This window comes from Lepus europaeus, chromosome 16 (genome assembly GCF_033115175.1).
Source record: "Lepus europaeus isolate LE1 chromosome 16, mLepTim1.pri, whole genome shotgun sequence".
Taxonomy (NCBI): Eukaryota; Metazoa; Chordata; class Mammalia; order Lagomorpha; family Leporidae; genus Lepus; species Lepus europaeus.
In genome coordinates this window covers 48,076,157-48,097,699 of record NC_084842.1, presented here as the reverse complement: position 1 = coordinate 48,097,699, position 21,543 = coordinate 48,076,157, and the positions used below count along the sequence as shown (strand labels likewise).

Below are 21,543 nucleotides of genomic sequence, written 5' to 3'. Positions count from 1 at the left end.
ATACTGTCTTCCACAGTGGCTAGACCAGTTTACATTCCCACCAACAATGGATTAGGGTATCTTTTTCCCCACATCCTCCCCAGCATTTGTTGTCTGTTGATTTCTGTATGAAAGCCATTCTAAAGGGGGTGAGGTAAAATCTCATTGTGGTTTTGATTTGCATTTCCCTGATGGCCAATGATCCTGAGCATTTTTCATGTGTCTGTTGACCATTTGGACTTCCTCTTTTGAAAAATGCCTGTTCAAGTCTTGTGCCCATTTCTTAACTGGGTTGTTTGTTTTGTTGTTGTTGAGTTTCTTGAGCTCTTTATATATTCTGGTTATTAGTCCTGTATCAATTGCATAGTTTACAAATAAGTTCTCCCATTTTTGTCAGTTGCCTCTTCATTTTGCAGTTTTAGTACAGAGCTTCTCAATTTGAGAGAATCCCATTTGTCAACTCTTGCTTTGATTGCCTGTGACTCTGGGGGTCTTTTCTAAGAACTCTTTGCCTATACTAATGGCTTGCAGGGTTTCTCCAATGTTTTCTAATAATTTGATTGTATTGGGTCATATATTTAGGTCTTGATCCATTTTGAGTGGATTTTTGTGCAAGTTGTAAGGTAGGGTTCTTGCTTCATACTTCTTTTTTTTTTTTTTTGACAGGCAGAGTAGACAGTGAGAGAGAGAGAGAGATAGAGAGAAAGATCTTCCTTTGCCGTTGGTTCACCCTCCAATGGCCGCCGCGGTAGGCGCGCTGCGGCCGGCGCACCGCGCCGGTCCGATGGCAGGAGCCAGGTGCTTCTCCTGGTCTCCCATGGGGTGCAGGACCCAAGCACTTGGGCCATCCTCCACTGCACTCCCTGGCCACAGCAGAGAGCTGGCCTGGAAGAGGGGCAACCGGGATAGGATCGGTGCCCCGACCGGGACTAGAACCCGGTGTGCCGGCGCCGCAAGGCGGAGGATTAGCCTATTGAGCCACGGCGCCGGCCTTGCTTCATACTTCTGCATACAGAGATCCAGTTTTCCCAGCAACCATTTGTTGAAGAGACTGTGTTTTCTCCAGGGATTGATTTTTGCTCCTTTGATAAAAATGAGTTGGTTGTAGATGCATGAGTTGATTTCCAGTTTTTCTATTCTGTTCCATTGGCCTATCCATCTGTTTTTTGGCAAGTACCAGGCTGTTTTGATTATAACTGCCCTGTAGTATGTCTTAAAATCTGGTATTGTGATGCCTCTGGCCTTGGTTTTGATATATATCATTGCTTTGGGTATTCAGGGCCTCCTGTGCTTCCATACGAATTTCAGCATCATTTTTTCTAGAGTTGGGAAGAATGTCTTTGGTATTTTGATTGGGATAGCACTGAATCTGTAAATCACTTTCGGTAGTATGGACATTTTGATGATGCTGATTCTCCAATCCATAATCATGGAAGATTTTTCCATTCTTTGGCATCTTCCTCTGTTTCTTTCTTTAATGTTTTATAATTCTCATCATAGAGATCTTTAATGTCCTTGGTTAAATTTATTTCAAGGTATTTATTTATTTATTTATTTATTTGCAGCTCTTGTGAATGGGACTCAGAAGTTTTTTCTCAGCCGTGGCATTGTCTGTGTATACAAAGGTTACTGATTTTTGTGTAGTTTCTTTCTCTCTCTCTCTCTCTTACAATCTTCTTTTGTGGGTGAGTGATTTTTCTCTGGCAGTGTGTTTTGATCCCTTGCTTATTATTTTTGGTAAAGTTATTATAAATATTTTGCTTTGTGGTTACCATGAGGCCTATAAAAAACATATTTTGGTAAAAACACGAACACTTCATAAATTTGTGGAGCATCCCTGTGCAGAGACCATGCTGATGTTTTCTGGATCATACAGGTTCAGTACGTGTGCTGCCAAAGCAAGCACGACCTTTTGTTTTAAAAAGGTAAAACTGTTTACATTATTTTTTAAGTCTCATTTTTGCCAGTGTAGTAAAATTTAAAGCCTCCCTATTAAGACCCTTAAGGGGCCGGCATTGTGGTGTAGTGGGTAAAGCCTCTGCCTGCAATGCTGGCATCCCATATGGGCGCTGGTTCAAGTCCCAACTTCTCCACTTCTGATCAGCTCTCTGCTATGGCCTGAGAAAGCAGTATAAGATGGCCCAAGTCCTTGGGCCCCTGCACCCGCGTGGCAGACCCGGAAAAAGGTCCTGGCTCCTGGATTCGGATCAGCTCAGTTTCAGACGTTGCAGCCATCTGGGGAGTGAACCAGTGGATAGAAGACCTCTCTCTCTTTCTCTCTCTCTGCCTCTCTGTAATTTGCCTTTCAAATAAATAAATCTTTTTTTTTTTTTTAAAGGAAAGACCTCTTAAGATGGCGAACAAAATATTCTTCTTAAACATGTATTTTAAATGCTACTTGAGCTGGCAGGACAACAAAGAAACCCAGGAACTGGGGCCAACATTATGGTGCAGTGGTTAAACCACAGCCTGCAACGAGACATCCCACATGAGTGCCAGTTTGAGTCCCAGCTGCTCCACTTCTGCTCCAGCTTTCTGCTAATGTGCCTGGGAAAGCTGCAGAAGATGGCCCAAGTATTTGGGTTCCTATCATCCATGTGGGAGACCTGGGTGGAGTTCCAGGTTCCTGGCTTTGGCCTAGCCCAGCCCTGGCCATTGCAGCCATCTGAGAAGTAAACCAGTGGTTGGAAGATCCTTCTCTCTCTTCCTTCCCCTCTCTCTTGGAGGGGAAGGGAGAAGAGGAGAGAAACAAATCCAGAAAGATACTCTGGTATTTAAGCTACAATTGGCCATGAGGGCATCCACCTATCCTGTTAGTCTAGAGCAGAGGTCAGCCAATTTTTTTCTGAAAAGGGCCAGTCAATATGTTCGGCATAGCAGACTAGTCTGTCATAATCACAGAACTCTCCCATTGTCGCATTAAAATATTCACGGAAAATATGCCAAAAAAAATTGGCATGTCTGTGTTTTAACAAAATTTTCTTTACATCTTTTCTGAACAAGACCTGTGAGTCACAATTTACCAACCCCTGTATTATACCATGGCTTTTAAAGCTTTTCCCTAAAAACAATGTTTCATACTTGCTTGTGCCATGTGGTAGATGTGGTCATGACGGTCCTGACTTCCTAGCACCTCCCTATATCCTTGTATACCTCAGTTGGGGATATACCTGCCCTTGACTCTGTGTTGGATCAGGTGGTGTGTTTTGGTTAATGGGATAAGGTAAAGTGACACAAACCATCCACCACCACATGAATTAGGCCAGGCCAGTGTGCTGAAGACCCCAGGTCCATCATCCCCGTTACACCAGCTGATAATGAGCACTCACTGGCAGCCAGTACCAACTGCCAGACGTGTGAGTGAAAGCATTTCACACCGCCAGCCCCCAGGCAACCCAGTGGTTGACCATAGCCATGTGAGTGAGTCCGAGGGCGGCGAGCAGCAGAACCACCAAGCTGAGGCCAGCCTAGATCGCTGGTCAGTGAAATCATAATCTATCCTGTTTTAACTCACTACATTTTAGGGTAGTTGTTCCACAGTAGGAGCTTGCTGATACATTCTGTAGCATGTTCATTGCCTTCAAATACAAAGGGAAAAACAAACAGGGACATTTACAGCAATGGTAAAGAGGAAACTGAGGAAACACACACAAATTGTACTTCCACTTTAAAGATCCTGTCACCTGCCAGCAGAGACAAGCCATTCCTCAGTGTTGTGACAAAGGAAAACATTCCTACCTGAGCAGACTTCCTTATAAGTGGGGTTAGGAGTATAGCCTCCTGCAAAACCAACTTGAGTTGAATATACTCCTTTCAGGGTCCAGAATTTCCTTTCAGCTCCCCAGAAACAGCCCATTCCTAGGGAAAACGTAAGACACTTATTAATCATTTATCCGAAGCAAGGTGGTCACTGCACATACAATACCTGTCCCACTAGAAAAAAGAAGTTGCTCCTGCCATTTGGTGATCAACACAGGCTAAGATTTTCCTCTTGTAAAAAAAGAGTATCTAATATTTCAAAATTATTTTATTTATGGTTATTCACATAGGATATCTCTTTGTTTTAGCTGTGCAAAAACCAAAAAAAATCTCAAATTCTAATGGAGCTGGTAAATAACATTATAAAAAGATAACAATTTCATAAATAATTTCTACCCTCAATTTCAAATTAATACAAACTTGTGCATTAATCACATTCCTGATAATGCTTTTAAAAATATTTTAACAAGAAATGTAACACTAAATTACTGATTTTAATGGGAAAATTTCCAACACTGACATAGACTGATGCAGCATTTTCAATTAACAATTTTGCATGTGTTCAGTTTTTCATATTGTTTCTGTGACTACAAACTTGCATTTGATAATGACTGCTCACCTGAAAGTGTATTTTTCTAACTTCTATCACTGAATGCAATGAATGAGGAGAGGCAAAGTATGGAGGAAGGTATGTAAGAAAGAACAACAAACTCACAAAAATAGCATTCCATTCAACTAGCACACATTGTGTCCATACCAGTTATTGTTGGGTCCTTTGCCACATGTGACAGAAACTGAGAGCTGTCACCCCACGACACACATATTCACCCACATCGAAAACCCTGCACTGAATTTCTCAGGCTCCAGATGAAGAACTGCCACATGCTACCATCACTTTCTGCACTGTCTAGTACACATGCTATCCTGTCGCCCATTTCTAGACGTAAGCAGGATTACTGCCTCACTAAGTGTTACGTGGCTCTATTAAGTCATGTGTAACTAAGATGTCAGGTGGAACAACAGTTGGTAAATGCATATATGCCTTCTACTTCTACAATCAATAGATTTGCTAGATTCAATGACAGAGCTGAAATAAAAATTAGAAGTTCCCTGAAATTTTTGACATTTGTTAATACTGTACTTTAAAAATCCAAAGCAATGTGCATAGCTATGCATTGTACAAAAATATTCTATTTGCTAAAATGTGAAAGGAAATCCAACCAAAAATATGTTAAGAGTTAAAAAATAGCATCGGGCCAAATAATGAAATTCAATACAGCAAGAAATTACTGTTGTGATAATGCCGCAACCTGGAAAGATGTATATGATTATATCACAATTATCTAAGGCTAAATTAAAATGTAAAAACACAATTATGTGCATGTTTTTATAATAACTACAAAAACAATTCACACCAAAATAGACTGGAAAGAAATACACCAAAGTTACTGTGAAGAAATTTATTATAGTGGTGAGAGTATAGGAATATTTTTTAATTTTCAAATTTCTCTGTAATAGATTCCAATTACTTTAAAAGTAAAAAAATGTATATACTTTTAAAGAAAAGTAAAAAATTTCAAATTAATAGCATAAGCATTTGTATTACTGAAATTATACACTGATATTTACAAGAGAATTGCTGCAAGTGAATATAAGTGAATATTTACTGAGTATCTATAACAATCGAGTATCCCCCCATCTCTGACACAAGGCTCCTCTATTAATTTTATTTCCTTGTTTTCCCTGAGATGCGGGAATGATGCCACAGAATCTCCGGAGAAGGGCAGGCAAAAGGCAGCTTTCCTGGACACAAATGGCTACACAGGCCCCCAGCAGGCGTGCATGCCCGAAGCTGAAGGCCTCCCACTCCTGATCTGCAAGGGTTACAGAAGAAAATATGTTTGTACTGCACATGACTAATAGTACACAAGGGACAGGACAGGCTCTCTGAGTGGCCAGCCCACCCTGACCTTGGTCTTTGGTCCCACTCAGATGGCCCCATGCTCTCCTGGCCATCTATTCACATGGCACAGCAGTCCCCCTTTCTCTGCTCTTCTGTTTTCCATGGTTTCAGATATCCCCAATCAACCACAGTCTGAAAACATTAAATGGAAATTTCCAGAAATAAAGAACTCATGAGTTTTAAATTGTAATGCCACTGTGAGTGATGTGACGAGACCTCACACCTCCCCACCCTTGGTCCGGTGTACCTGTACTCTCAGCCCATTAGTAACCCTCTGGGTTATCAGATCTCTATCACGGTGCTTGTGTTACAGGAACCCTGCTCTTACCCAAGAATGGCTCTGAAGTGCTACAGCAGTGAGTCTTGCAACTCAGATATGTCAAAGAGAAGCCATATAATTCTATGCATCCAGGGTGCTATCCAAGGTTTCAGGCATCCTATGGGAGCCTTGGAACATATCTTCCATGGTTAAAGAGGGCTATTGTATAGATTCCTGAAACGTAAAATGTTCTTGGCCAAACAGCAAAATACAAGTAGATTCAAGTAGAGATATTCAATTCTCTTTCAATGTTTAATGGGGCACATGAAATGACCCCTCCTGGAGGGAGAATGGCCAGGCTTCTGGTGGCAAAGGATTCCAGAGTAGCATGTATGGCTGAAATAATGCCTCGGGGGCTTGACATGTGGTTAATGGGTGAATGCACACATTTCTGGAGAGGTATTTAACTCAGGATATGGGTTGTCAGAAGAACATAACTTCTCCGTGAAGCAATGTTTTAGCTAGTAATTCCAGTATAACCTAAGCATCTACTACTTGGTTTGCGGCATATGAGTGTGAGAGTATGTGTTTAAACAAAGAAAAGTCTTGTTTATACCACAATTCTGGAAACATTCAGTAGTCTAGTGATCAACATGAATGTCTACAAATAAAATATAGCAGATATTATTTTTTTACAATTGTTTACATTTTTAATCCTTTATTATGAAACAAAACAAAGTGATTACTGTAGTGACACAGCAGGCTAAGCTGCAGCCTGTGATGCTAGCATGCTATTTTGGAGTTCTGGTTGGAGTTCCAGCTGCTCCACTTCTGATCTAGCTTCCTGCTAATGCACCTATGAAAGCAGCAGAGGATGGTCCAAGGGTCCAAGTCCTGGGGCCGTGCCAGTCACGTGAGACACTTGGAGGATCTCTCCACCTTTCTCTCTGTTTCCTTCTCTCCCTCTGTGTCCTTTTCAAATAAACAAGCAAATAATTTTAAATGACAAAATAAAATAAGCCTTTAATCATGGACCATTGAGGGATACCCAAACTAATTCACAAACCATATCAATAACAGAATTCACGTTTTACAAGGGTTGTTGTGGCTGTCCTCTGCTGAGAATAGCCTGCACTGGCCAAGCACGAAAGCCGAGCATGGTTAGGAAACTATGGCTGTAATCCAGGTAAGAGACAGTGGTGCCTTAGACCAGGTGGTAGCAGAGGAAGTCAAGGGTCATACAGTCTGGATATGTTATCAAGACACAGACAGAAGGGTTTACTAAAGACTAGAAGCAGGGAGAAAGAAAAGTAAGGGTGGATGGGTGGATTTCTAGGGGAGGGTCTAGGGCTGGCATTGCTCTAGGTTAGTGAATCGTAAGTATCTGCAGAGTGAGCTTTTCTTGCTTCATACTTCTTCAAAGTTTTCCTTGCTATTCTTGGTCCATTACCATTCAGAATTGAGCTTAATAACAGCTTGTCACATTCCATAAAGTATCCTTTTAATATTTTGACTAGACTTACATACAATTTATAGATTAACTTGAAAATATTTTGTCATATTAATAATATTGAGTCTTCCTGTCAATGAACACAATATAGCTCTCCATTTACTCGTATTTTCTTGAGTATTCTTCAATATCATGTCATAATTTTTCTCTGTAAAGGTCTGATACATTTTTGTTACATATAGTCCTATGTACTTTATGATTTGTGTTGCTGTTATAAAGACTATTTATAGTATTTTTACAGAAAATTTTTTTCTAGTATACTTTATTGGTTTCGGATGCTGTAGAAAAAAATCACTAATTTTTGTATTCTACCTATAGAATAAAAAACTTAGATAATTCTCTTATTAGTCCTAATGGCTTTGTCTGCAAGTCCTCTTTGGTACCTTATATAGAAAATCATGTTTTGTGCATATGGTAGTTTTATGTCTCCTTATCCAATTATTACTCTCCTGTCTTTATCTCATTTTGTTGCACTGGCTATGACCTCCCATACAATGCTGAATAATAAGGGTGGTGAGAATCCTGTCTCATCCTAGCATTAGGGACAGTGCCTACTACATATGAGGCCCACTGCAAGCTTTTGAAAGACAGGTATCAGGTTGAGAAAGTTCCCTTCCATCAATAGTTTGAAGAGCTTCTTACCATGCATGAGATTTAAATATTAACAATGTCTGCATTCTTTTGAGATGATCATGTGGTCTCCCTCCTTTAACCTCATAAGGTAGTATATTGTATTAATAGACCTTCTGATCCATCTGTCAATAAATCATAGCTAACTTACAGTGCATTTGCACACTGAATGACTTTTGCTATTTCATTTTTAAATTTAAGTTCATATGAAAGATTTGTCATAATTTTTCTAATTTTCATGTTCAGAATTTGTATTAAGGTTATATTAGCCCCGTGGATTGTCTGGTCTTTCTTCTTTTTCTCCTTGCATAACCCTGTATTGGAAAGGGATTATTTGTTCTTCACAGTTATAATAAAATTTCTCAACTATCTGTACTTTGCTTCTTTGAAGAGGATGAAAGGGGGAATTGAAGGAGGCTTTATTTCATTGTTATTTGTTTATTCATTTTTTCTCTTTTGGGTTTTAGAGGTTTTTCACTGCCCAACAAACCTTGGGTTCACTGATCTTCATTACCTTTGTGTGTGGTGTTTTTTTTTTTTTTTTTTTTTTTGGACAGGCAGAGTGGATAGTGAGAGAGAGAGACAGAGAAAGGTCTTCCTTTTTGCCGTTGGTTCACCCTCCAATGGCCGCTGCGGCCGGCTCATCGTGCTGATCTGAAGCCAGGAGCCAGGTGCTTCTCCTGGTCTTCCATGCGGGTGCAGGGCCCAAGCACTTGGGCCATCCTCCACTGCCTTCCCGGGCCATAGCAGAGAGCTGGCCTGGAAGAGGGGCAACCGGGATAGAATCCGGCGCCCCAACTGGGACTAGAACCCGGTGTGCCCGAGCCGCAAGGCGGAGGATTAGCCTGTTAAGCCACGGCGCCGGCCACCTTTGTGTTTTTTATTTCTGCTCTTTCTTTATGATTATCTTGCTTTGCAGATTTATTTTCACTTCCCTTATATGAATTGACTTATACCAATATCCCCATATTAACCTTCTGCATAGATCTGGCAGGTATCTTCCTATTCTGTATTTTTAATCTTTCAGTGTCTTTGTTTTAGGTGTGTGTCTTACAAGCAGCACATGATAGGACTTTGGTTTTTAGCCACTTTGAAAATTGCTACCTTTTATTCGTGATTTCAATATATTTTATCTGCTTATTGATATATTTTAGCTTTTCTCCATAGGCTCATTTTCTGTTTTCCATTTACCGCCCTCTTTCTTGGTTTTTCCCCTTTATTTTGGGTCTTCTATTAGGCTGACCTGGTCTTTCAGTTTCTGGCTCCTCTCATCTCCCTGCCCCACAGGCTTTGGAGGCAAAGAGAAAAATGTATTTTTTTTCTTGTAAAGCTTTTAAGGTTTATCCTTAAATTTTTATAGACATACCTCACTCTCATGTTTTCCTAACCAAGGCTGAAATTGTTCAGTATTTCTACCCTCTTCCAAAATCAGCAACTGTCACACTGAATAATCTTTATCTCATTCCCATCCTCTAAAGAGCCAGTTGATTCAATCATCATCATTTTTAAACATCTTTGAGACCACTGTTGTTTCTTACAACTCACGCCTTACTTTTACATTAATTCTCCTTTTTATTGAAATATATCTTTAAAAGGTTTTTCAGTAACTAGACGTTACTTATAAAATATCAAGTCTTTTGTATGTCTGGAATGTTTGTTTTATTCTTACTACTGAATTAGAATTTAGCTGAGTATAAATTTCAAAATTTCAGCAGTGCTTTGAAGACGGTACCCCACGGTCTTCTCATGTTGATTGGAGCTGCTAAGTCTGCTGTTGGTGTAACTGTCATTCCTCTGTAGACAATCTGTCTTGCTTTTTTTTTAAGTTCTGAAGATTTTTTTATTATTCCTAATAATCTGGGGGATGGATGGATAGATAGATAGATAGATATACAGATAGACAGATAGATGTCTTTAATTTTTAGGTATCCTGCTTAGGGCTTAAAGTATGATTTTGATATGGTATTTTGTGTCTTTCTTGGAAGAGTTCTAGAAAATCTTCAGCTACTATATCTTCAAATACTGCTTCCCCATCATTCTGTTTCCTTGAAAGTCTTTTTAGATGTCAAATGGTGAATCTCAATCTATTCTCGTGTCTGTATCTGTTGATAAAGGAAGAAAGGGAAGGGGGGGAGGAAAACAGGCAGGGAGTGAGAGAGGAGGGAAGGCTGAAATTCCTCTTTTCCCTACTCTAGCATCAGAACTAGTGATATTCTCTAAGTCCCTCATTAACTGGATTCAATCTGAAAATCCCATTTACAGAATTATTTCAATGGATTTTTTACTCTAAGTTTTAGAATTTTATTTTTGTTTTATTTGGCCTATTTTATGTCATACTTTCTTACTATTTCATTTTGATCAGAAGCAAGATTTTGAATTGCTTGTTCCCCAAAAGTAAGTCCATGAGTACACTTATATTTTCATTTATTGATATTATTGGCTTCTTTCTTAGACTGTGCGGTTTGGAATTTGAGTTTGCAGGTCATCTTTAGCAATTGCACACACATAGGTATGAAGTTTGAGCAGAAAGCAAGAGGTGAGAATCACTTTTAAGTTGCACCTACACAATGGCAGGCAGAGTTTCCTGTTGCTATAGCAGCAGCTATGGGAGACAGGTGGGCCCTGGAGAACCTGAAGGAGAGTAGAAGAAATGTCACTGACAGAATATATGCAAATTGCTCTTTAGAGAGTATTTTATCCCAAGATTATACTGATGGCAATAGCCTGAGAACTGGCCTCTAGAATCATCGAAACAATGAATTTACCTGTCACAAGTGCCAGCCCCTCCCCAAGAACTTCTGAGAGACATCTGTATTCTGTAGAAATAAAGGTTTGAATTGAAGGGAAATAGGATAAAAACATAGGTCATAATTTAAGGACCCAAAAGATTTAAAGAACATGCCAAAATGTGTCACTGTATCAGATTTACATTTTTGGCATTGTTATCAAAAGTTGTTACTTCGTAAGAACTTTCCGAAATTCCTGGATTTTTTTCTTGTTATAATTACCTTCAATTCTGCATTTCTGATAAAAATTTTTATCTGTCATTTCTCTTGAAACATCTGTGTCTCTGGGATTTTTCTATTTGTGGAGATTATTTTTCCTTAAGATTTGTGATAGAAGAAATCTTCAAAGAGAATGTTGAGAGGCTTCAAATTATGATAAAGGCCTTTTCCAAAACACACTGATCCTGCAAGTTCTGCTGTGACTAGTACAGATCTGTGACTGCGACTGCTTCTCCCAGCAAGTAAGAGGAGACCGACCACTACAACCCTACCTGCCGTGTCATTAGGGTTCAGTGCACTGCTGTCTGGGGCAGGGTCTACTAACCAAGACACTGTTCTCTGCCACCCAGCACACCCCATTCTCCATCTCTGCCTGCTGAGCAGCACCGCTGAAGAACACACCCTCAGCAGCAGATGGGGTGGGAAGAGCAGTCTGCCTTGTCAGGGTGGAAACCAACAGGGAGGCCGGGCTCCCAGAAGAACATGTGCAGTCACCACATGTTCCTTCAAATCGGTCTCCAAATGCACCGTCTCCTCCAGCTCTCCCCCTGGTAAACACAGCCACTTTCATGGTCATTTCCAGAACAAGCCCCTCTTCTGGGATCCAAGAGAGCCAGACTGGACAGCAGGAGCGACCTAGCCCTCCCACTGCTGAGGGGGGCTACTTCTCCACCTTTCTGACCATTGAAAGGAACGAAATGGCTTTGCCTATTTTAGCCTGCTGTAAAACAGACTTTACACTTTTTCTTTTTATATCTTTAAAGCAACCCTTTTCTATATCATTCAAGCCACATGTCACTTTTTTGGAAACAGCTCTCTTATCTCAAAATGCCTACCTTCGACCATCCACCAGCTTCAGAGAGACACAGACTTCCAACACCCTGCTGGAGACCTCCACATAGAAGGCTCCTGACAACTTAAATTCAATGGAGTTACGTCATCACAGATTGACAACCAAGCCAGCATCTTCTTCTGGTGCCTCCATTTGCTTTAATTGTATCGTCATTTTCCTAGATCCTTAGTAGGAAAGCTGGGGTCACCTTTGCTCTGTTACTTGTCTCAACCTAAACAGTCCCCTCCTCTCTCAGATTCTTCTTTATTTCCTTTTATCAGCTGGACAACGGCCCCACCAATAGCCTCCCACCTCAGCATCTCCCTCACTCGGCCATCTCTCACCTTTCTTCCAGGATGACCGTAACCCAAAGGTTTTCCAATGTGTCCATTTTCCTCTTTAAAACCACAAATGGGCAAGATGCAAGATGCAAGAATCTTAAAAGTAATGACACATTTTGATCCTATGATTTCAATTCTAAGAAATACTTCCAAAGAAATATTTTGATGGCAAATATTGACCTTAAGATATAATTCTAACAGCATTATTTATAATGATAACAAATCTGAAATAACCTAAATATTCAGTTAGAGAAAGTATTTAATAAATGATGGTCTACACATAATTTGAAATAGAATATTACACATTCATTTTTGTAAGATCATTTAGTGGCATGGAAAAGTGTTCCAAAAAAATCTGAAGAAGAAAAAAAAGGAAGTAAAAGAACATGAAGAATTTTTTCTCCTATTTGATTTAATGTATATATATTGAGAAATGGGCTCAAGAAAATGTATGTATTATTTCTGATCAGGCTTATGGGTGATTTTTATTTTCTCCTTTATACTCTTCAGTGTTTTCCAAATTTCTATTAGAAGTATATATTTTAACCATCACAAGCAAAAGAAGTTTTTAAAATTGTTTAAGAATGTTATATGTAAGCATATAGCATATAACATATATATACATATAACATATATATAACATACACACACACACACAGAGGTAAAGAGTTGGAAGAAAATACTATAAAATGTTGGAATCCTGGTTGCCTTCGGTTATTCTTTTTTGAGAGAAATTTTCTCATTTTCTATGTGAGCCCATGTCAGTTTTATAACCAACAAAATTAAGGCAGTTGTTGAAGTTTTCATACCAAGTATTCCACCCTCCACTGACTGAACCCTCCCAACTGGCACCCCTGTTTATTCCTCGCAGCCCCGATGCCCATCTCCACCTGTGGAGATCTTGCCTGCCCACTTAGAATAACATCAGGTATTCCTAGACTTGGAACCCTAAAGTATAACCCAAGCCCTCTTGGGTGTGTTTATGGTCCCCGCTATGGAATGAGTGTTAGCTTCCCTGTAGCTCCTCCCTGCACAGTGAATTCCGAACCGGGGGACCCACCTCCCTGGAGTAAGTTTGCCTTGTCACCTGGCACAACACCTTGCTTTTGTGAGTCTCGTTGGTGGGCTGGGGTGGAGGGGGTGGATCTGCTGAATTGAACTGGAATTATCTGAAAACTCAAGGACCACCTCTATCATTGTAATGGAGTTCATAATGGAGGAATTCCCAGAAATCATAATGCCAGGATGCAGAGAGCTCAGCCTTTCTCTGTGGCTCTGAAAGTCAAAACTCACTGGCTATATGGGAGGTACGGCTTGTCCCCCAAGGGTTCATTTGCTGGAAGCTTGGTCCCAGTGTGATATTATTCAGAGGTGGTGACACCTTTGGTGGGGGAGAGGGGGTTTAGTAATTAAGTCACTGCGGCCACTGTCAAAGTCAGCCTCGTGAAGTGCGACCTTTGTCCTGAGAGCAAGTTGATGTGAAAGCCTGGTCCCTGACTCGCTCTCTGGCTTCCTGCCTCAACCTCACCACGTGATCTCTTCCACACACTCTCCTACCCTTGTGATGACCCCTGCCACGAGACCCTAACCAGAGCTGAGCACATGCTGACACCACACTCTTCTATTTCCAAAACTGTGAGCTAAAGAAAACACTTTTTATTAGATTATTTTTTCTTGACACACAATAATTGTATGTATTTATGGCGTACAGTGTAATATGTCAGAGCCATCACGTCATTGCACAAAGAAAGCTCGCTGCACTGTGGCCTCACAGCTGCCTACAGAATTCCTCCCAGCCAGGTTCTCCATTTCCTGGGCATAGCTCTCTGGTTTCCACCCAGTGCAGACATCCCCTCTCTAGTGGCTACTTCTGAGGCCACAGCTTTTACAAACCTTCATGTGTCTTCTCCTCTCTGCCTTCTCGCTATCTCCTGCCCAATGTCACTACCATGTCTTCGTCAATCAAGGAACTGCAAGTTGCTTCTGAATCATGTGCTGGGACACTGAAGCCTCAATTTGTCATGTGGAAAGGAGTAGGACTCAATTACTTCTAAATTTAGCACGACCATTTAAGGATCTGTTACAGGCTCTGTGAATGATTCATAAGGAGAATTGAAATCTATTTTCCTCTTCTTCTCTTCAACTTTGTGATTTTATAATTATGATCAACGATGAAAAAAATTTCCTACAAACATTAAGTAATTTTGTTTCCTTATAAAAAGGTACTTCAAAATATCTGTAGGAAAATGGAATTAAAAGATTTGGGTGCAAAAACAGTGTTTTTATTTTAACATTTATTTATTTGAAAGGCAGAGTTATAGAGAAGGAAATGCAGAGGCAGAGAGAGAGAGAGAGAGTTGTTTTCCATATACTGGTTCACTCCCCAGATGACCACAATACCAAGGGCTGGGCCAGACTAAAGCCAGGAGCCAGGAACTTCATCCCAGTCTCCCATGTGAGTAGCAGGGGTCCAGGCACTTGGGCCATCTTCCACTGCTTTCCCAGGATCATTAGCAGGGAGCTGGGAACAGAAATGGAACAGCCAGGACTTGAACTGGCACCCATAGGGGATGCCAGCGCTGAAGGAGGCAGCTTTACCCGCTATGCCACAGTGCTGGTCCTACAAAAACGGTCTGAAATCTCACATAGTTCTTACAGAATATGCATTTTCCATGACCTTTTGGAAGATTTCATATATGGATGGGTTTCAATTTTTTTGCACCAAAATAAGTATATCTTTTAATTGTTTTTCTTGAGATGCCCCATATGATAGAAAGAATGGAAAAGGGGAAAACAAAGGATTTGTATTTATCAAAAGTCTGCCATAAGCCGCATATTGCACTAGCATCCTTGTACATGTAGAATCCCCCAGTAATTGCGCATGGAAGACATGATCAGCCATATTTTAAGGATGACAAAACAGAAGCGCAGACAGGTTAGATCACTGGCCCCAGGATTCCAAGCCAGGCAGGCCTGGAATGCAAAGTCAATGTTCTTTGCAATGTCTCTCCCCAGAAACAATTTTAGAAGCTGGTCTTTATACAGGGCTGTGTACAACTATGAGCAAGCCGACTAAGAGCTCCTTCAGTATCACAGATCCAGGGTTGGAGGGATGGTGCCACTGCATCACATTATTCATTATAGAGAATTCAGTGGTGCCTGATAAATAAAATGCAGCGTGTGTGGATCCTGGGAAGAGAGCATGATTTTATGGAGCACTCTATTAGAATGGCGTTTTCAGTAATGGGCTTTTACTAGCTATAAATAAAGTACATACAGAGCGGACAGCGCAGATACAGTGCACCGTGTGTAGCACATCTCCAAGTGCTCCTGGCCACAGCTCCACGTTCCAACACAGGTGACACCCAGATAACAGCTCTGAACATGGAAAAAAACCTGACACAAATCCAGCCATAATAAGAGAGCCGCAGGAGGGAATGGAGGTAAAGATGGGGAATGGCCTGGGATAAACTCAAAGAAGGAAAGTCAACAGACTGAGAAAAAACTACGACGAGGCCCTGTCACAGCCACATAGTCACAGACACTGAGAGTTGGTGGAGGACCCGCCATCCTGTTCCCTAAAAGGAGGAGGCAGGAGAAGGAGGACTGGAAAATGCACGTTGGCCCTAAAATGCTAGCCTGGGCTCCAAAGAAGCTGCACATGAGATGAAAACATAAATGTTGCAGTCTATGTTCTATGCTAGCTTCACTTTTCCACAAATCTACATCACAGTAAGTAATTCAACAAGATACCTCACTATTCCTGCTTGAAAATGAAAAAAATTTAAAAATACTTTCAGGGCCAGCGCTGTGGCATAGAGGGTAAAGCCGCTGCCTGCAGTGCCAGCATCCCATATGGGAGCTGGTTTGCGTTCCAGCTGCTCCACTTCTGATTCAGCTCTCTGCTTTGGCCTGAGAAAGCAGTAGAGAATGGCTCAAGTCCTTGAGGCCCTGCACTTGTGTGGGAGACCAGGAAGAAGCTCCTGGCTCCTGACTCCTGGCTTCGGATAGGCTCAGCTCCAGCTGTTGAGGCCAACTGGGGAGTGAACCAACGGATGGAAGATCTTTTAAAAAATACTTTCTGGGATCCAGCGCCATGGCTCAGTTGGTTAATCCTCCGCCTTGTGGCGCCGGCATCCCATACGGGTGCCAAGTTCTAGTCTCGGTTGCTCCTCTTCCAGTACAGCTCTCTGCTGTGGCCTGAGAAGGCAGTGGAGGATGGCCCAAGTGCTTGAGCTCCTGCACCTGCATGGGAGACCAGGAGGAAGCACCTGGCTCCTGGCTTTGGATCGGCGTAGCTCCAGCCGTAGCGACCATTTTGAGGGGTGAACCAACGGAAGGAAGACATTTCTCTCTGTCTCTCTCTCTCTCTCTCTCTATCTAACTCTGTCAAATAAAAAAAAAAAACTTTCTGCTAACAAAGAAACCATATAGTGATTCAGATTTGCTTGGTCTTTTCTGTAACTGATGACAATTAATGACCTTTTGTCTATATCAATTTCTAATGTGACTTTAATTTGATTAATTACCTCTTTCAATCTCTAATTTAAAACATGGTCATATATGCACATGACTACTCTACTGTACTAGGATTGATAGAGTTCCAGGTTCTTTATGCACATTGCTGTATTTCCTCCTCTTTCCTGGGAATATTCTCAGAAGAGCATAAGGTCTTTATCCACTAAGAGGACTCAAGAACCAGAATTCTGAGGTTGGAAGGGACCTCACCTGCCATCTAGCTTAAATGTTCCCTGCTAATGTTCAAAACTGCTTTTGCATAACAGTAAGTTGTCCAATCAAAGCTCAAATTAGCCTTACTTTTTTTCCTAATGTTTATTGATTTATTTGAAAGGCAGAGTTATGGGGGTGAGGGGGACAGAGAGAGATCTTTCGTATGTTGGCTTACTCCTCAGCATGGCTGCAATAGCTAGGGTTGTACAACGGCAGGGCCAGGAGCTTCACTCAGGTCTCTCATATGGGTGGTATGCTGGGATTTGAACAGGTGCGCATATGAGATGCCACTGAAATGGGCAGCAGCTCAACCCACAATACCACAATGCTGGCCCCAATCCCTCCACTTCTCGAAAGAGCCCACGGAAAGCCCCTCTACAAATCTAAGGAAGAGAGCTCTTCCTGACTTGAACCAAAATCCAAGCAAATGTTTTATCCTCCACTCGAACCCTTTTCCATCAGGCCACAAAGGACAAATATAGGCCCTCTTCCTTATGACAATCAGCCAACTCCAACCGCTTGAAGACAATTCTGGAAACTCTGTGGACCTCTTCCTGTCCAAACCACATACTGTAATTCCTTCACCTGTCCTGGACACTTTTGGGTCTTCTCATCATCTTCTCTCTTTGGAATGTGTCTCGATGTATCTGCGTCCCTTAAAGGACAGTGGGACCCACAACTGCTCCCATGGATGGATGGATGAGAGTCCCCTGGATGGAATTACCAGTGTACACAGAAGTCTGGGCTTCTTCAAACCAGCTCACTGGATGCAGAGTAGTTTGTTGCTGTGGACCATTATATAAAGGATTCAGTAGGAGGAGCTCATCAGTGTAAGAGAACCAAGCTCCTCCTGGGGACGTGAGCATGAGGCAGGAGACCAGACAGGTCGAGAGTGAGCAGTGGGACTTTAACAGGAGCTGGCAAGTATGTTCAACAGCTGGTCTCGAGCAAAGTAAAGAAAGCTTTAAGAGAAAAAAAAAAATATTCTGCTTGCTGAAGAAGTACACTTTATCTGTTTTCTATTTCCCAGATGTGTCTGTGCATGGGCGCTGCCTTCTCTAAGACATTTGGAATTTGATTTTCCCTTCTGGAGTGGGTAGGAGAGCCATGGGATTTCAATGAACAAATGACCGTGACATTTGCAGTGGATGTTGATGGACTCAGTAGAATGCTTTCAGTTCCAGCTCTATCCTGATAGAAAATGTAGAACATACGGATGTGGGAAAGAAGCCTCAGATGGAGAAATTTTCCTGAAAAGTCCCCCAGATCAATCTGTGGCCACAATGGGACCCTCTGCTCGGATTTCTTGAGAAGTAAAACATTCAAGGGAAGGCAGGGTCAGCCTGGATCACCCTACTTCATCACAGAAGGAATGGTACAGCTGGGATGGCTTTCTGTGAAAAATCAAGCCATTCGTTTGACCAGTTATGAAACTGAGGCCCAGACAAGACAACTGGGTTGAGATAGTAAGTGTTATCATCAGACCAAACAGTATTCAAGTAACCCCTAGTGACCTGGTCAGGTACCATTTTGCTTGTGGAACAGCATTGAAAATAAACACCAGTAGCTAGGTGAGTCTGCAACCCACTCAGCCCAATTCTCATCACAGGAAACATACAGTCCAGACACAACCAGATCATGAAACTGGCATGGGAGGTGCTTCTCCAGGCTACCATCCAGGGCATTCCAAGGAATTTAAGGCTTCCCATGTTTCCTCTGCCGTGCCACCTGGTCATTTGCGCTTCATTCCTCTCTGGCACAGACATAAAACTTCCTCTTTCCCCTCCACATCTCTCAGTGATTTTTCTCTCTTAGAAATATCCTCTTTTCAGCACTGCTTGGCATCCTGTAGATCGACAGTAAGTGTTAGCGTCTCTCACCTCACACTTTTATCCTGTTTCCCTCTTTGTCAGCCCTCTGAATGTCACTCATCCGATTAGCACCCCAAAAACCAGCTTGGTGATCCACCTAATGAAGACGAGCATTCTAAAGGGAACTGGCCCACTAATAACTCTCAGAAGTTTCCAGAAGTCCCCGAGATTCCCTCTGAAAGTCTTTCACTTTCCACTCCTCTGTTCAAACCTTTTCCTCAAGCTAAATTTTTTAAATTATTTCTTTCTTTTTTTTTTTTTTTTTTTTTTTTTTTTGACAGACAGAGTGGATAATGAGAGAGAGAGACAGAGAGAAAGGTCTTCCTTTTTGCCGTTGGTTCACCCTCCAATGGCCGCTGCGGCCAGCGCATCTTGCTGATCTGAAGCCAGGAGCCAGGTGCTTCTCCTGATTCTCCCATGTGGGTGCAGGGCCCAAGCACTTGGGCCATCCTCCACTGCCTTCCCGGGCCATAGCAGAGAGCTGGCCTGGAAGAGGGGCAACCGGGATAGAATCCGGCGCCCCAACCGGGACTAGAACCCGGTGTGCCGGTGCCGCAAGGTGGAGGATTAGCCTGTTAAGCCATGGCGCCGGCCTTAAATTATTTCTTACTCTAAGTAAAATAGGCGAATATAAATAAGTTTCTCCTATGTTCACTGCCAATGTGAAGATTACTGTATTAGCTTGCTTTCACTACAACAAAATACCAGAGAATATTAACCTTATAAAGAGAAAAGTTTTGTTTAGCTCACAGTTGGAAAGTTTAAGTCCAAGACCAGGCAGTCACACTGGTTTGGCCTCTGATGAGGACAGCACTGTTAAAACACGGAGCACGGGCAGAGAAAGAGTCACATGGTGAGCCAGGAAGGAGAGAGAGAGGCTGGGCTCCCTGCAGGCTTTATTGCCTACCCTTTCTCTAGAATTACCTTCTGAGGGCATGACGCCAGTGACCTACAGATTTCCCACAAGGCCCCACTTGTAATCCCCATTATTGAACGAAGACTACTGTCTACTCTCTTCCCACCATTAACTTACAACAGTAGGCTTTAAACACTTGCATGAGTTCAGGAGCCAAGCCCTACTTAAATCATAGCAAATATTAGTAATTCACTCATCTAACAAATGATTACATTAAGGACCTACACTCAAAATTAGGTCACAATAATCTAGGACCCATTGTTCACCATCAAAAAAGCTCATAAAACAGAGATAATCAATTCAATACCTAATCAAAATGCAAGCTGATAAATCTTATCTGATGAACAAAGACACAAAGATGGATTGGGACAGAAGACTGGGGAAAAGTCGCTGAGACTTGAAAGATGAGCAGGGTTTCAGCTAGAAATATGTTAGGGCATTAAGTTAGTGAAGTGATGAGGTGACAAGGACCCAACACAGATAGGAAACTTTAAATAAAGTAGTGGGGTGGGGTGGAATGGGCTGATGGAGTAGATTGGAATCAAGTTCTATGAGAATTAAATTCAGACTAAGGGGGCCGGCACTGTGACGCAGTGAGCTAAGCCACTGCCTGCAATGCAGGTGTCCCATCTTAGAGCATGGGTTCGAGTCTGGGCTGCTCTGCTTCTGATTCAGCTCCCTGTCAATATGCCTGAGAAGGCAGCAAAGAATGGCCCAACTACTTGGACACCAGCCAGTCATGTAGGTGACCTGGATGGAGCTCCAGCCTCCTGGCTTTGGCCTGGACCAGCCCCAGCCATTCAAGGAGCCAGCAGGAGTTAGATCTCTTTCCCTCTGTCTCTATCACACTGTTTTTAAATAGATAAAAATGAATAAATGTAAAAAATTTCAGACTATGGAATAAAGTCTTCTTTCTAGAAAAAAAGAGTTTCCTAGCAAAGGAATGATCTGATCATAGCTATTCTTTGGAAAGTGTATCTGTCAGGGATGTAATCACATTTCAAAGAAAGAATGACAGAAAAATGATAGATTGACAGGCAGATGGACTCTCAACTCTGTGCACTGGACTCTATATCCATTGCCATAACACTGGTCCAGGCCTTTAAAGACTGAATTCTCAGGACTGGCACTGTGGTGTAGCAGGTAAAGAGGCCGCCTGCAGCACTGGCATTCCATATGCAGTAGGTTGGAGTCTCAGCTGCTCCACTTCCAAACCACCACCCTGCTAATGCACCTGGGAAAGCAGAAGAATGGCCTAAGTGCTTGGGCCCCTGCAACCACTGGTAGACCCAGAGGAAGCTCCTAGCTCCTTGCTTTGGACCAGCCCAGCTCCGGCCATGGTGGCCATTTGGGAAATGAACCAGCAGATGGAAGGTCTCTCTCTCTCTCTCTCTCTCTCTCTCTCTCTCTCTCTCTGTGTGTGTGTGTGTGTGTAACTCTGCTTTTCAAATAAATAAATCTTAAAAAAAAAAAAAAAAAGACTGGGAGCCGGCACTGTGGCTTAGTAAGGCTGCTGCCTGCAGTGCTGGCATCCCATATGAGTGCTGGTTCAAGTCTTGGCTGCTCCACTTCGGATCCAGCTCTCTGCTAAGAAAAGCAGTAGAGGATGGCCCAAGTCTTTGGGCCCATGTATCCATGTGAGAGACCTGGAAGAAGCTCCAGGCTCCTGGCTTCTGATTAACCCAGCTCCAGCCGTTGCAGCCGTTTGGGGAGTGAACCAGCAGATGGAGGACCTCTCTTTCTCTCT

General features: G+C 42.1%; 1 protein-coding gene and 1 non-coding gene across 3 annotated transcripts in view; both read right to left on the bottom strand.

Moving 5' to 3' along the window:
- Positions 1–21,543, bottom strand: part of MSRA (methionine sulfoxide reductase A) — a 410,272-nt gene that overhangs the window by 191,012 nt on the left and 197,717 nt on the right. For both annotated transcript variants that reach the window (XM_062212846.1, XM_062212845.1), the window contains exon 3: positions 3,718–3,837. In XM_062212846.1, coding sequence (XP_062068830.1) covers positions 3,718–3,837 — 120 coding nt within the window. The remainder of the gene's footprint in view (positions 1–3,717; positions 3,838–21,543) is intronic.
- On the bottom strand, positions 1,780–1,885 carry LOC133775502 (U6 spliceosomal RNA). The gene has a single exon (XR_009868246.1). It is a non-coding gene; the product is annotated as a U6 spliceosomal RNA (small nuclear RNA).